A 15,115-nucleotide genomic window follows, 5' to 3' on the forward strand; every position below is an offset into this window, starting at 1 on the left:
GGGCCCCATAGAAATGAACATGCAACAATAGAAGAACTACCCTTTCTATGCAACGGTGAGGTAAACACACCTCTATGACAATAGAGGAATTGTTAGGAAATGGCGTTTTCTGTTGGGGCCAACCTGAGGCTATATAACGAGGATTCAAGGCAGACAGAATGAGAATTGAGGGAGTCTTGAGATAGCAGTCAAAGATGATTGAGAAGAGATGGCAACAAGATAGTTGGCAGTTCTGCAGTTGGTAGTTGGCAGTTGGCAGCTCTGCAGTTGGTAGTTGGCAGATGATGGAGGAATCAGGAGTGTTCAGGTGACAGATGAAAGTCCGGCAGTGAAGAGAAGACTTTACGTGTGCTGTAGTATAATGATATCTGGAGTGTGTGATTCTGTGAGACTGTTATATTTCCTGTTTTAAAATACATTGCCAGGAAACAGTTAGTGAAGACTGAGAACACTAGTTTGTGTGCAGTGGTGAAATGTAAAGTGTGTAGATCAGTAATAACGTAATTGCATTTAGTTCTGACTGGTGCATACAAGCGGTCAGTAAATCCAATTATCCAATCCATACCCCGTCTAATGGTCGCAGCCCTAATATGTGACAATATTCTCAGTTTTGTACAATTTGAAACATGTGCTGTTGTACAGAGCTACGTGTGGCTGTGGTTCTTGCAGGACCTGTCTGCAGTATGGTTACAACATTCGTGCGAAGGCCTCTGGATTCAAGGCTCGAGGAACATGACCTCACTCAGCTGTTCTCAGCTCTGCCAGTGTCTGCATTGCTGCAGCTCTTTGGGTCACTTCTGCTTGAAAGGAGGGTTATTCTCATCAGCAACTCGCTTAGGTAATTCACTGTAATGCCATGTGTGTGTGTGTGTGTGTGTGCGCGTGCGTGCGTGCGGGTGGGGGGAAGAGCGAGAGAGACTTGGTCTGTCCCTCTAAGGGGTAAATAGAGATCTACATGAAGGGAGTATTGTGATAGATATTGATGTTTCAGAGGAACCTGATGCCTCCATCTAAGGAGACAAGAAAAACATTTTAATAAGCTGGCAAAGAAATGGGAATTTGGATATCCATTTACATGTACGCATGCACACCTGTAAAAAACTGATTCCGTGGTGTGTGGAAAGGCCTGAAAATGTGATATATCAGAATACCATAGCAAAGAACTGTTGATCATTGATACATTGCTTGAATATTATATAGTAGGCCACAGATGAGAGAGCAGTAGTTTGTTTCAATGTATGATGTTTATTTTGTGGGTGGTGATATTATTTTAAAGTAGGTATATGAAGTGCAGTATACTATATAAAGGAGACAGTTTACGATTAACTATTTGTACATGCTGTTCATGGGAGATGACATCAAACATTGGCCTCAATACATCATTTGAAATCAAGGACATGTAAAGAATATGGGGTAAAACAGGGGACCTTAATAGTATAAAAGTTTATTTATTTATTTATTTATTCACTTCACATCCATGGATCATTATACATGACATAGGACAAGTTTATATAACAAATGAAGAGACTTCCCATGGAATTATTAACAAGTGTTACATTGAAAATATTTAAACAAATTCTGTGTATAGAGAGATGTCTGTTTTATGAGTGATATAGATCAAACTGCAGTTGTCTGAAAAATAGGGAAGCAGTGACATAATTTTTAATGAATGCTGTTATCTAAATGCAGTTTTTTAAACAATTTTAAGTTCCAGGGTCTTCCATTATCTGAAACTGTTATAGAATGAAGACAGTTAAAGTACTGCATTCAGTGCTCTAATGAATTAGTTATGAGAAGATTTTAGGAGATGTAATCCTTGTTGGTTTGACTTGTGGTCTAGCCATATCAAGGCACTAACAATAGCCCTTGACCACAAAACATGTTTGCTGGTGTGAAATAAAAGCTTGGAAAATGCTGATGAATTTTTGAAACTTTGATATTAGGCTGAACTAATGTCATGGGAAGTACACACAATGTACTACTATAAATAATTGTATCTGTAACATGAATTTTACAGTAGATTTTAGCACTAAATTTCATAGTATTTGACTGCAGCGAAGTGAAGACTAGTTTGCAGTGCTGTGTCATTTAGAAAATGCCCAGTGTTCTGAAGAAAACTGTGATCTGGTTCCTGCCTGCTTAGTGTTGGTTTGTTGCTTAGCTTACTTAGCTTACTTGCTTAGTCCTGGACATGGAAACATTATGTTCATCTGACATGTCTGGCTTTTCCCAAACTACACAGTGTTAATGTTCCAAAAAACTACTCTTCAGAGATCCGTGCTTGCTGCTTGCTTCTCGCTGGTTTCTTGCATGGCTTACTCACCAACCGTGAAGATTGAGGCAATGTGTTCATCCGAAACATTAGGCTTTTCTCAGAGTACACAGTGTTATGGCCCATAAGACCATACTTTTTATAGTCACTATAGTAAGAACCTCAAATCCAGCATAGCAAATTGTTTGGCACTGAGACTGAACAAATTGGTATGACATTATGCTTCATTTTCATACAGTTGTACATATCCCTGTAGTGGGCTGCTTGCGTTAGGCTGCCAGGAAGGTGCGAACAGATGTCTATTCCTTCTCACTCCCTGAAATCATGGAAAAAGATATAAAGGACTAATTATACCAGAAATTAAAATAATTATTCTATTCTGAGTAGTTTGGGGTTGTCAATGAAGGTATAAACTGCTTAAGTGTAAATTTGTAAGCAAATTTGCTTGTTGCCTCCCATGGGAATGTCTTGACTGTGCCCATGACTCCGTGCAGGAGACAGTGATGTATAAATATTTATTTTGTAGTACCAGAAAGCCCATTTAAATTCAAAGGAAAACGTTGCAGTTGTCAACATCATTCTTGATCACACTCTGCTTACTTTACTGTGGTCCCCACTTATGCCTCATGACACTTTGAATATGCTTTTGATGAGCTTGAAAAGTGTATTGAAAGACAGGTGCATTTAAACTGAGATATTAAACTCATAGAATGATACTATAAAGTGGTGATGTTGTGTAGAGGTGTGCTGTGGAATCTTTTCGTCAAAGGTGGTCATACCTTCCACTGATGTTTATTGCTGCCATCTTCTGCTCCTTTTTGTAACTACTTGCTGATGTATATAGCAACAGAACAGCAAGTGGTATACTTTTGTGTATGTATTAGTCTTCACTGTGTGTGGAATCTGTCCATCATTAAGTTAATAGCACGAATGAAGTATCTCTTTTCTGTCCATGGACTGATATGTTTGTTTGAGTTATTTGAAATATAAATTTACTGGTGGAATGTTCATTGAAAATTCAGTGGGAGTTCTCCATTTCTTATATGAATGCTTGTATTTCTGTCTCCTTTCCTTTCTCTTGTATTCCTTGCTAGTTGTTTTTATTTGTTTGTCCTGTTGTCATTCCTCTCACTTTCTTTCTTCCCTCTTTACATTAAAACAGTTCAGGTAAATACTGGTCAGAACATGCCTTGATACTACAACAGACCGATAAACACTTTCTTTTTAAATTAATTAGTGATGGTTGTCCATTGAGTTATCGATTTTCAACATGTTTTTATATTCACAGCCGGCTGTCATCCTGTGTAGAAGCCCTGCAGTCAATATTGTACCCATTCTCATGGCAGCACACATTGATTCCAGTTCTACCAACTTCTCTTTTGGATATCTGCTCTTCACCAACTCCATATATTGTTGGCATTCTCAGAGGTAGAGATGCAAGCATGATGCCTGGACCAGTTGATGAGGTATGTGTCTCTTCAGAGGTTGGAGTTCTCTGAAACCATTCATGCCAGTATTTGACTTTTACTTTGGTAGTACTTGTCTCAGGTCTTGTGTGTGAAGATCAGTTTTATTGGTGTCAGGGTCCCCTGAAAAATATAAGATGGAAACATGTATTTTATGATAATGTGGTTATGAAAGAAGTATTTGACAGTGATAACATCAACATTTATATGAAGAATGTGCTTTGTTTATGATTGTGTTATTCAGCACAGCATTTCCTAACTTGGTTTCAAAGCATCTGAATTGAAATAATATGCTGAAACTTAACATTACATTTTTGTAGAATGTGATGCCNATGAAATCCTTGATAATATGCTGAAACTTAATATTACATTTTTGTAGAATGTGATGCCATGCAAAATGGAGTATAAGTTCCAGTGTTTTAGAGGGACCTGTTGCCTCGATTGCCCAAAGTGAGTCAGTCGGCAAATGAGCTATGTAATATAGGGAAGGGAGGCATGGGAGGGCTCAAACTCTTGAGTTTTCCCCATAGCATCGTCCTTGTACGCCGTTTTTAACATTTCAAGAGTTTCTGTTCCACTTTTCCCGAGCAAAAAGCAGAATTTCACCGCCGCACGCTGTTCACGAAAATCAGCCATTGCAAAAACGACGATCACACAAAACAGTTGTCACTATAAACTCTGCCGAAACTAGTCCTTACCTTCTGAAGCAACGGTAGTCGGCTTATCGACTCAGGAATGTTAGCTCTATGCGCTCATAGCGGCAAAACGCGGTACTACAAAAGCTCTGCCCACAAAAGTAGTTCGGTTTCTTTTAGGTACCCCATCGTATACGGTATATTTCAATATTTAAGTATCACCTCATTCAGAGTTGCAATAGATAACAGTTAACATATGGAGATTCTCAAAGGTGAAGGTGAATCTCTCTAGTGCAACACAGAACTGAACTTTTCACACTGAGAACCTTTCGTCAACTGTATCTTTGTCTGTACGATCAGGGGCGAGAAACTGAAGACAGAGTTTTATTGAGCAACAATATGTCATAAAAAGCAAGGGATTCCAACTAGAAATATTTGTAACTAAGCAAATTCCTTTGCACAGAACTTGGAAAGGGCCGCAGTGTTGGTGACCACTGTCATACCCTGCTGCCAGCTTAAAATGTTTTATGATATGTAATGTCAGCACTTTCCACAAAACAAACGGAAAGGAGGGGACATTATTACAACTTTTTATTGCATACTGTGGTAGCAGGAACTTGGGGTGCAGCTGCAGGCTGCCTTTGTAGAGGCGTGAGAAAGATAAAGAACACTTTACTTGCATATTATTCACGTTTTTGAAAACATACGAAGAAAAATTCCCTAAAATGGCTGAAGTGACAAAAAGTACCCTAAAAGCCAAAAAAATTACTGAAAACTTACCCCCCAAATCGAAAAAATGACCAATAAAAGTTACATTTCTGTAACGAGCAGCTCATTTTTGGGATTTATATTTTTACTGGCATTGCATAGAATACAAGGGGAAAAAAATATGACATCATCAAAATCCGGGCCCTGGTCATATCATATAAGATTCTAGCATTAAGGAGGCAAAGTGTTGTCAACCCAAATCCAGGGTTTTTCTTTGTACTCTTACTGTCTGTTATTACAGTACCTAGTATCATGGTACAAAGCACGAAAGTCACAGATGGTGATTACACATATGTTGCTGATGTTGATGTAATATTGGAACGCATTGATTTGTGTGCCAGTGGGGATGGATATTATTTCGTTTTTACTTGGAGAGAGGTTGACAACTTGACAGAGAAGTTGGCAGAGGGCATGCCTCCAAACAGCATCAAAGTACAGATTTTTACAGGTTTTCACAACACACAATTGCAGTATCAGTGTAGTCCCATGCAGCACATTAAATGTTAGTGATGACTAAACTGTGAAGCAGTGGTTTCAAGATGGTGTCTGACTTATCAGAGTAGAGCACTGCTAGAAAGAATCATTGACCCACTCAAAAGGAGAGTAATGCAAAATGACATGGTAGGTATTGTACAGGAATGTTAGCCATTGAAACTGTAGAGAAGATAAGGGACTGAAACGGATTATATAAATTAGAGGGATGTAATGAAACATGGAGTGCAGGTATTGTGAAGATTTTACTGTGTCCTGAAGTGCCCATTGCAGTGTACATGATACCAGGAATGGCACCAGGTAGACCATTTGCCTTGGTAATAGTTTCCACTCTCCATTCCACACTTAAAATGTTTGTATATTACAGAGCATAATGGTAGATCTGGACGAGTCACGAGTTGTGCAGGGTGTTGGAGATGAAGCAAGTATCCTGCCATCTAGGCTGCGTCGTTGCTTGAAGGTTGCGCTTCAGCTTGTCACCAGCACCACACAGCCATGGGATGCATCACGAAATGTCCTTGTATCTGAAGCGTTTGTTCGAATGTTTGTGGAAGTGTGTGGACATTATCGTAATCATGTTGTTACCCAGCAGGATAGTATGAAAGTGTTTGAGGTATGTAGTGGAACACTCAAGTCAGGGGCTCTGATTTAACGTGGGACTGGTGAATAGACCCCTTGTGAAAGGTATCATGGAAAGGAATAAACAGCAAAGCTACAGGCATCTCGGAAGTGATGCCGTGTAATCTGGTAGTTGAATGCAGACATTTAGGAGGAACTTGGCTATCTTCATCCAGATTATGCACTGAAGATGAAGTCAATATGTTCCTTCAAAATGTCAGTATCTATCTTCCAAACTACGCACCATTACACCCCTAAAGGCGGTAAACTTTATGGTCACCATTGTGAGAACCATAAATGTGGCCAGATAAAACAGCCTTGCATGTACTTTATGACACTTTGATTATAGCAGAATTATAATTTGGGCATAAACCCAAATTACTTTCATGAGGTCCTGTGGTTTGAGCTGCATGAGTGCTATAATGCTAGGCTGCAGAAAGGGGATGCACGTAGATATAAGACATTAGAGTGTAAGGGTTGTTTCATGTCAACAAGTAAAAATGATGGGTAAAGCAGACGTGTCTCAGTTCTTGCTGGCCTTCAAGTAAGCCAGGCAGTGCCCATCATCTCTGGTTCTGTTGACACTGTAGTCCTCATCATCACGCACTCTGCAGGAAAAGAGAGAACTTCACTTGTGGGAGGGGGAGATAAGCCTAGTTAGCAGAATCATGCAGATTTGACATCAGCGTAGGGAGGAGCATGATGCCATGTGATAAGGCAAAGAGGACCAGTGTGAATTGAAGCTTGCTAGCCAACTGTAACAATACGTTCAAGATAACAGAATAGCTCAATGAGTCGTACCTGAAATTGAGTTTATTCGACTAAAACCACAAAGATAGAACAATTCCGTCCAGTGTGACTGGTGAAGCTTTTCTTATTTCAAATCTTCATACCCTTACATGTTTCAGTCCTTAGAGACCATCATGAGAGGGACATAACACAGTTTGGAAACCACTATTACAATGGGTGTTCTGAATGTTAAAATATATTGTCACGTGTTGAGTATGTAACGCGACAAATAACTTCATGCTGTTCTGGATGTAGTGACTTTTTGAACTTTCGCTCTTACATTTACACAGTTCACAGTTTCACAACTATTGCCATCTGCAGTATCACACTTGCTTCTCCTGCTGTAGTCACTGCCATGCACTCGATACAACCTGATTCGGTGACTGCTAAACTTCCACTCATACTCCAAATACTAACTGGCTTTGGCAGCTGCTACATTTCAACTCCTCCTTACGCATTCCAGTCTCCTTTATAAACCCTCAGTCAGACAATGGAAAACCCACATCACTTCACTGTTGCGTAAACTCCGTGTTTACAGGCGTTGCTGGGCAACGCTGCCGAGAGTTGTTTATTGCTGTGTAGCAACCAGCATGCTTCGGCTCGGCTCAGCTCACTTCAGCTCTACTTGGCACGGCATGGAGAAACACCGCTTTCCTTACTGTTGCGTAACCTGGCAACTGACCGTTTATCCAGAGTCTGTCTTCGTGGTAAATCGTTCCACCTCCTGTTGCCCAGCAACGGTTAGGCATGTCACAATATATACATGCAATGTTGACAATACATAAATGGATACAAAATCCAAAGTTTTCACAACTACAGTGGCTGTCTTGATATATTCAAATTTTTTAAAACTTTTGTTATTTAAATTAGAATTTATAAAGCAAATGGGTTCATGTCCTCTCTGTCACCTCTTGATGGGGGCTGAACTTGTGCCGCCTGTCTTTCTTGAGAAGAAGGTTCTTTGATATCGTCCTGTGGTTGTTCATGGTGCACTGTGTTGTTTTTACAGTGTGCCACGAACAACCACACTTATTAAATAAAACCGATGTAACCAATTCTACTGGTTTATTTTCATTGTTATTTCGATGACCAGAATACCACAAATTGCCAGTTTTTATTACATGAGAGCTTCTTGTATTTCAGAGGGAATCCTTCATTAAAGCTGTTACATCTGAAAGCATCCGATTGTTCCTGGAGTGGTTTACTGAGACAGCCATGTTCTCTGCCTTCATTGAATCTCGTCTGGAAAGTGAGTCTGATACTCGAGGTGAGTTAAATGAGTACATCTGTGTCTCAGAAATTGTATGTAACAAAAAATAAACAGTGAAACCCCCATTTGAGGTTTCTGTTCAGACCAGTGGATTTGAAGAAAAAATTTCATTAACATTAAATGATGGAAAACCATAAATCGAAGAACATTAATATAGGTTTTACGCTCTATCCATTGATTTTCCAGTCTAATCTGATGACATGCATGTCTTCATTTCTATATGGCGTCCCCCTCCCCCAGGGAAATATGTTGCTCTTATGCATGCCCACTATTGATTGCAGACCACCAGGTTATCCCCTTCTGATGCACAGAACCCCCTGTTCTCATTGAGGCATGTTTTTATGTTTCCTGATGTTTTCAGTTATTTGAGGAAGACCACAGACAGCTTCCACCACAACAATTTTTTAGTTCTCTGTGTGCACTCTGTGAAAGACAGAGTAGTGTTTTGAGATAGGCCATGTCCACTTCAACTTTCATTCTCATGTTATTAAGTGTTAAGCAACTTCAGCAGTTTGTACAACATTGCTAAATGACCTAAGAACCAAGTTACCAACACAGTTATTTCAAAAAAAGGAGGCACATGCATGCCAGTCCGTGCCCTTGCAGCTCATTTATCTCCAGTGATACTGCCATCCTGAGTAGCCTCTAGATACAGACCTGGTCTGTCCATGTATACCGTCATCATTTTTGCTATGGGTTGAGTGGATCCTGCAGATTACATTGTTAATCCAGGTGACCACCTTGTGAGGGCCTTCATGGAATGGCTGTAATTTAGGTGACTTACCTCTGGTCCTGGTCTGGTGGTGCAGTCAGACTTAATTCCCTTCCCAGAATGCTGCAGTTGGCTACATGGTTGTATGAGGCCTTCATCCTGTCTCTTTTCACCTTCAGATGTTGACAGCCAAATGGCCATTCCAGGTCTGTTATAGGTTGCCTTATCTGGGGAGCTCCAAATAACAGGTCAGAGGGCAGAGGGTTTCCCCTGCCAATCTTCATTCCACCAATTGCTCCACAGTCACCCTCACCTATCATCTGCGGCTGGTACAATAGGCCAGAAGTGGCCGCAGTACAAGGGACTTAGTCCCACCCCACTAGCAATAAAGAAAAATTAGCTTATGGATCTTAGAACGTAATATTTTGCCTCCTGCGTGAATCAATTCTGCCAGAATTTCTGGACAACATGGAGAAGTGAAAATTTTTTGACCCTACCAGGTCTAAAACTCCGACCCCTTGGTCGTCCAGCACATAGATAGTCGCTATACCAACTACACTGTCCCAAGTCCCTGCCTTTTAAAAATGGTAAAACGTAAAGTTATCTCTGTGCTTAATTCGTTGCTGTGCCATGACGACATATGAGGGTGGAGTACAAGTGCACTCTTCTTGACATCAGCACTAGATGAAAGTCAGTGTCAGCTTCATGTCCCTTCCACTTTACCCCCAGGGAAAGTGCCCATGATACTCATTGGATAGGAGGCTGGGTGTGCCCCAGAATCTGTGTGGACGCTATGGAGAAAAGAAAACTTGCACTACCCAGAATTGAACCTGATCCATTTAGTCCATAGCCCATCACTATACTGACTGAGCTATCCCAACTCCTTGTGAAAATGTTTTCTTTAAATATGTAGCTGTTTCCTTTTTACATTTGCAGGGATGTTTGATCAACGCTGCCTGGAGCACTCTGAGGAAATGGAGAACAACACGAGGTTGTTCCTGAGAAACTACAAGGCTTTGAACAAGAAAGTTAAAACATTTGGTGAGCTTTATGTTATAGTAACATTATTTGTGATGTGACAGTACTTCTGCCACTGGGCTTGCCTTGCCAAAATGCCAGAGATAGTACAGGGCGTTCAGTCATCGAGGAAACTGGGGTGATCAGCGTGAGTCTGATAACATTTCTCACAGATTGTTGATAGTGGAATGAGTCATTAGCACTGTTAAATATGCACACTCTTGCCAGAGTAGAGCGGATGGAACTTTTCTCCGAGACTACTGTGCCCGTCCCCCCTAACGAGAGTGCAGTCGCTGATTCCCTCACATCAGTTTATGTACAGGCACACATTTATAGGAATACTGTAAAAAGATAACACAAACTTACCGTGCTTTCTAACAGGTGTTGGACTGACTTGAACTTTTTCTTTGGATAGTAGCTCCAAGCTTGTAATTTTAGTGGATGCCACCACAGTTCTGTGCCACACTGCAAAACAAGGCTCAGCCATCTTGAAGAAACTGCTGAACTAATATCACCACAAACCTTGTCTTTCATAAATGAGAAACAGTGTTCATTGCCTTGATCCTGTGCCCAAGGTCAGAGACCCAAGATGAGCTGGTGATTTAGTGCAGTTCTTATTGTGGTCCAGGCAAGAGAATAGTCAGCAGCCTAGCATGAGTTCAGATTACTTTAGTGGCTTTGCAATTGCTGTGAGATGGGCAGGTGTACTAGAGCCGTTTCTGCGCAAGGGCTTGCTAAACACATTCCTGTGGGAGTGGTTACACATCAGGGGGGGGGGATGGTATTGCCTACGCGGTCTGCACCAAGGAGTTAGAAATCTGAGAATCAGTGTTGCCGACAGTCATGTTCCGGAGTTGACAGTGGGCAGTCAGTCTGTGAAGGGAAGACTAGGAGGTTGGTGTGGAGTATAGTTAAGATCTGTTACTAGGGAATGGCTATTGAAGATACAGCAGACTGAGAAGACTTAGTGTTTGCAGCAGTGATTTGTAATAACTGGAGATTAGCGGTGGCACTGTAATTACTCGTAGTTCCAAGTCTGTGCATGAGTAATCAGTAAATCCATTCGCCAATCTTAAGCGTACTGATATGCCAGAGTCTCCTACATTCCAGTCAGTTGCACACAACAACATATCCATCCTCCATCCACAGGATGTGACAGCACTGTATATACGGATCTGTATCTGTAATCCCATCATAATTCATTTGTTCCAATATGAACTACTTCATTTGTCCTTTTTAACCTTATAACAACTCATTTTATCCATCTGTGACCTTACCTGAACCATTTGTCTGTTGTGGCCTTATCATCACTCATTTATCCCTTGTTTTCTAAGGTTTATTTTTAAGTTTGTTACTCAACGGAGCTGTCAGTATTGTGATGAGAGGATTAACAATGAATATGAAGCAGTTGATGGAATGTGAATTGTTCTTATTGTAAATTGTGTCTTCCCTCCATGAGCTGTCATGTCTCATTTCTCATTATGTGACTATAACTTATTTGCCCGTGTCTCTTTGTGCCCTTCTGACACATTAAACCAGTGATAACAATAACAGTTGTGTTTTGTTCATTGCAGGGGACCGTTTGAAGGACTGGACGCCCTTCTCGTAGGCGTTACAGAAGCATAATGATGCCAGTAACATTCGACCTAGATACCATCACAGTTGTGAAGCTAAGTGCCATTGCTCTTATTCATGCAGCATTATCAAGCTGTGACCCTTATTTACCGAAGCTAGTCCAGTGACAGTCATGATACTTCTGTTTAACAAATTTGAAATTATTGTTTTAAATGTGAAAGTAACATTTTACTGTTGTTGCAAATATGGTTATTATGAACATCCAGAACTATTCAAATGATTTATAATTTTCATCCAGTCAGCTTTGATTATGGAATTTACGGAATTATTTTTCTGTTGATTCTAGTATCCATAGGTATATAAATCTTGTTATGGTTTGTTCCCTGAAGATGTGGGGAACTTCTGGCAGCATACCAGACATATCTGTCACCATGATTTTAAGCAGAGAACTTCTCAGTCTTCCTGTTTCCTCCAATATTCAGTCTTTCCTCACATTCATATTTGTAATTTGATCGTGTCTTGCCATCTCATTCTGGCCTTTCCATGGGTTTTATATTTATGCTTCTTCCTAACATCATCTCTGGAATCCTGTTGTCTTCCATTCGCATTTTTCAATACCATTGTCCTGCTTTATGTAAGATCTTGTTCTTTCCTCAGTTTTACCTTTTTATGAATTGTTATTTTATATTCTGAATGTATTTTACTTCCAAGGTCTTTATCCTTTATCAGATGACTGATGTCAGTGCCAGGAACACTTGCCCCACCACAAAAGTATTATATTTTCTTATGTTCATGAAGAACTTAGCCAGCTGTTGCATGTGACACATAAAGGCAGCAATATCGCGGTACTCTGGAAGAGAACATTTTGCATTTTAAAACAGCCTAAGGTACAATAAGTAAAATTAGGATTAAATCCCATCAAATTCAGCAGTGATTTTAAATAATAAAATGAAGCATTTGAATGTTTCAGCCAGTGATGGCCACTTTCAAAAGGTGACCAACACTTCACATGTATGACCTGCATGTGTTGTGTTGTAAGGATTAAAACAGTAATTAAAGTATGTTTTTTAAAAGTAATAGGATTTTCGATTGTGTAGAATATTGCTGTGAAGCCCAGTGATGGTCGTATTCCTTAACAGCAGGTCATCTGTGTTGTGCTGGTCCATAAGATCCAAGTTTAATTGACTGAGGTCAATTGTAGTGCACATCGTTTCTTTAAACATAATAAAGGAGAGTTAAACTGGGATGTCAGAGTTCACTGAGAGATATTATATTGGAGTGTCATGCTTTTTACTATGTTGGTGTGATGTTTGCATTCTGTCTGCACATTGGAGTATATAAACCAAGTTATGTACCGCAGCCATCCCACCAGCTTCGGCTGACCTACCTCTACTTTTGGTACAAATACTGGTCTCATAATTCTTTTAGTTATCCAGTTTCGCTGTTTCCAGACTTCTGTGTGCCATTGCATAACTACTCTTCAGTCTAGTTTCTGTCTCACCTAGTTGTTATAAGTGTAGTATTAATTCACTGGCTCTCTCTGTAGTAATACTGGCATATAGTGCAGTTTCTGAGAGTAGGATTGGTCAGTTTCCACAGAGGAATATCTGCCGCTAAGAAGGCTTCGCACAGGTGAAAGGAGAACTGTGAAGAACTATTATTAGAAAGTTCACTAAGCAATTTTGGAACAGGAACACTTTTCAAGGATTTAATTTTAATATTTGTGTATATTAGTGTTCAAATCCTTAAGCACTTGAAATGAAGAAGTGTAGCGAACCTGATGTAGACTTCAGAAATGAATGAAGTCCCTGGTCAGCTGAATAGTATTATGTTACTAGCAGCTACATGTGAATAGGTTTCTGACCAATCCCTTCGCAGCCATTTTGATGGTATGCTGATGAGGCAAGTTACAAGTAGTTACGGGTAGTCCCGTGTTGAGGAGTCCCTTCCTGGGTATTGCATCAGAAACATGAATGTTTTATCCTGCACCTGGGATCAGTGTACGTACATCAACGCCACGCGGTAGCTCATCCACGATATAAAATAATAATGGTTTACTTTCATTAATTTCCAAGTAAATGCCTTGTGTTAAACTTCTACTGTTTCCTGTTATTCCTTGCATTGTCACGGAGGTCTCGACAGTATTTTATTTTGGGAGTTTCTTTAAACTTTTCCTTCTTGCTAAGGAAATCTGCATGCCTGTATCTATTAAGCCAGTTCCCGCCTCTACTGTGAACTTGGGGCAAGTTACATAGAGCTCAAATGGGTTATGCCATCTCTGGGCGTCCCGTCCGAAGATTGCATAAATGATATACCTCGCATCGCAGAGTTACTGTATATACATTTTTTCCTCCGCTTGTTCTCTGCGACAAACAAAGTGTCCTTCCAGGTCTTCATCAGCCTTTTGAATAGGGGTGTTTCCACTCTCATGTGATGGATTTCGAATGCAGCCTCTTTCATTGCATGTGAAACCCTACTGCCGGATCCACCTCATGTCCAGTTTCCCTGATAACACTGTGCTATCATATCCCTTTTTTTTTTTTTGCCACGCATTGGACATTGTGATGCATTATTACAGTTTCTTGCTATATGCCCTGGCTTCAAGCGCAGAAGTGGCCGTAACTTCTTGCTATATAGAAGGTTCCTGACTCCCACTAGGATGACTTCTTCCTATCCTCTCTTGTGTTACAGGAAGGTTTATAGGATACCATTGAGGGTTCTGTTGGTGATTTCTATATCTCTGAGACTTTAATTCACTTTCCTCTTGGATCGCTGTTTCAATAATCTGAGCTAAGGAATTGTGGGATTGTCTATGTTCTAAATGACAACCACGTAGAACTGTAATAGTTGTATATATTAAATTGTACAAATTGAATTTACAGAATAGTTACGAAGCTATGTGGAATGTTCAAACGTTGGCTGACCCTCAAAGGGCAGTTTGTTCCACTGCAAGTGCTGGCAGAATTCGCTCCTCCGTAGTAGGCCAAGTCTTGTGGCCGTTCAGCTGGCCTGTCTGGCTGGTGATGTCGTGCTGCGCGCACCGGTAGGAGCAGCTGCCCACGGTCGGTTGCTGGAGTTGTGGCAGCTGCCTGAGTTGCCTGGTCCCTGGAGACTTGCGGCAGCTACGTTAGCTGCCTGGTCGCAGAATAAGGTTTTTGGAGAGCTGCAGCGGTTGCGTTAGCTGTCTGGTAGCAGTGAAGAATTGATGACTCTGATGACCGATTGCTCTGAACTGAATTTGATCACTTACACTTGCGAGCTTGGGGCTCCGCCTTTTATACCATGCTTGATGGGCGGAGCAAATTTTTTTTTTTTTTTTATCATTTATTAGCAATCTGAATTTGCATTCTATGAGCTAATTTGCTGCCATGTACAATAATTATTCTATTGTACTAAGTTGGCTTGAAGAGCTGTAATCCATCGATTACGCCTCAGTTTTCCTGGAGGTCGTTTGGCCAAGTTCGTCTTAGTCTTCTGTATTGTGTAGGTTGAAGGAGAGCT

At 40.5% G+C, this 15,115-nt stretch overlaps 1 protein-coding gene across 3 annotated transcripts in view; it reads left to right on the forward strand.

The window, feature by feature from the left end:
* LOC111867790 overlaps positions 1 to 14,437 on the forward strand; it is a 32,238-nt gene extending 17,801 nt beyond the window's left edge. For 2 of the 3 annotated variants that reach the window (XM_023857950.2, XM_033752808.1), the window contains 6 exons: positions 670 to 838; positions 3,561 to 3,738; positions 6,001 to 6,246; positions 8,184 to 8,307; positions 9,959 to 10,063; positions 11,614 to 14,437. In XM_023857950.2, coding sequence (XP_023713718.1) covers positions 670 to 838; positions 3,561 to 3,738; positions 6,001 to 6,246; positions 8,184 to 8,307; positions 9,959 to 10,063; positions 11,614 to 11,648 — 857 coding nt within the window. In that variant the 3' untranslated portion in view covers positions 11,649 to 14,437. The remainder of the gene's footprint in view (positions 1 to 669; positions 839 to 3,560; positions 3,739 to 6,000; positions 6,247 to 8,183; positions 8,308 to 9,958; positions 10,064 to 11,613) is intronic. The other variant, XM_023857951.2, reaches the window with a different exon arrangement.
* The last annotated feature ends 678 nt before the right edge of the window (positions 14,438 to 15,115 follow it).

This window comes from Cryptotermes secundus, unplaced genomic scaffold, assembly GCF_002891405.2.
Source record: "Cryptotermes secundus unplaced genomic scaffold, Csec_1.0 scaffold195, whole genome shotgun sequence".
Classification (NCBI taxonomy): Eukaryota; Metazoa; Arthropoda; class Insecta; order Blattodea; family Kalotermitidae; genus Cryptotermes; species Cryptotermes secundus.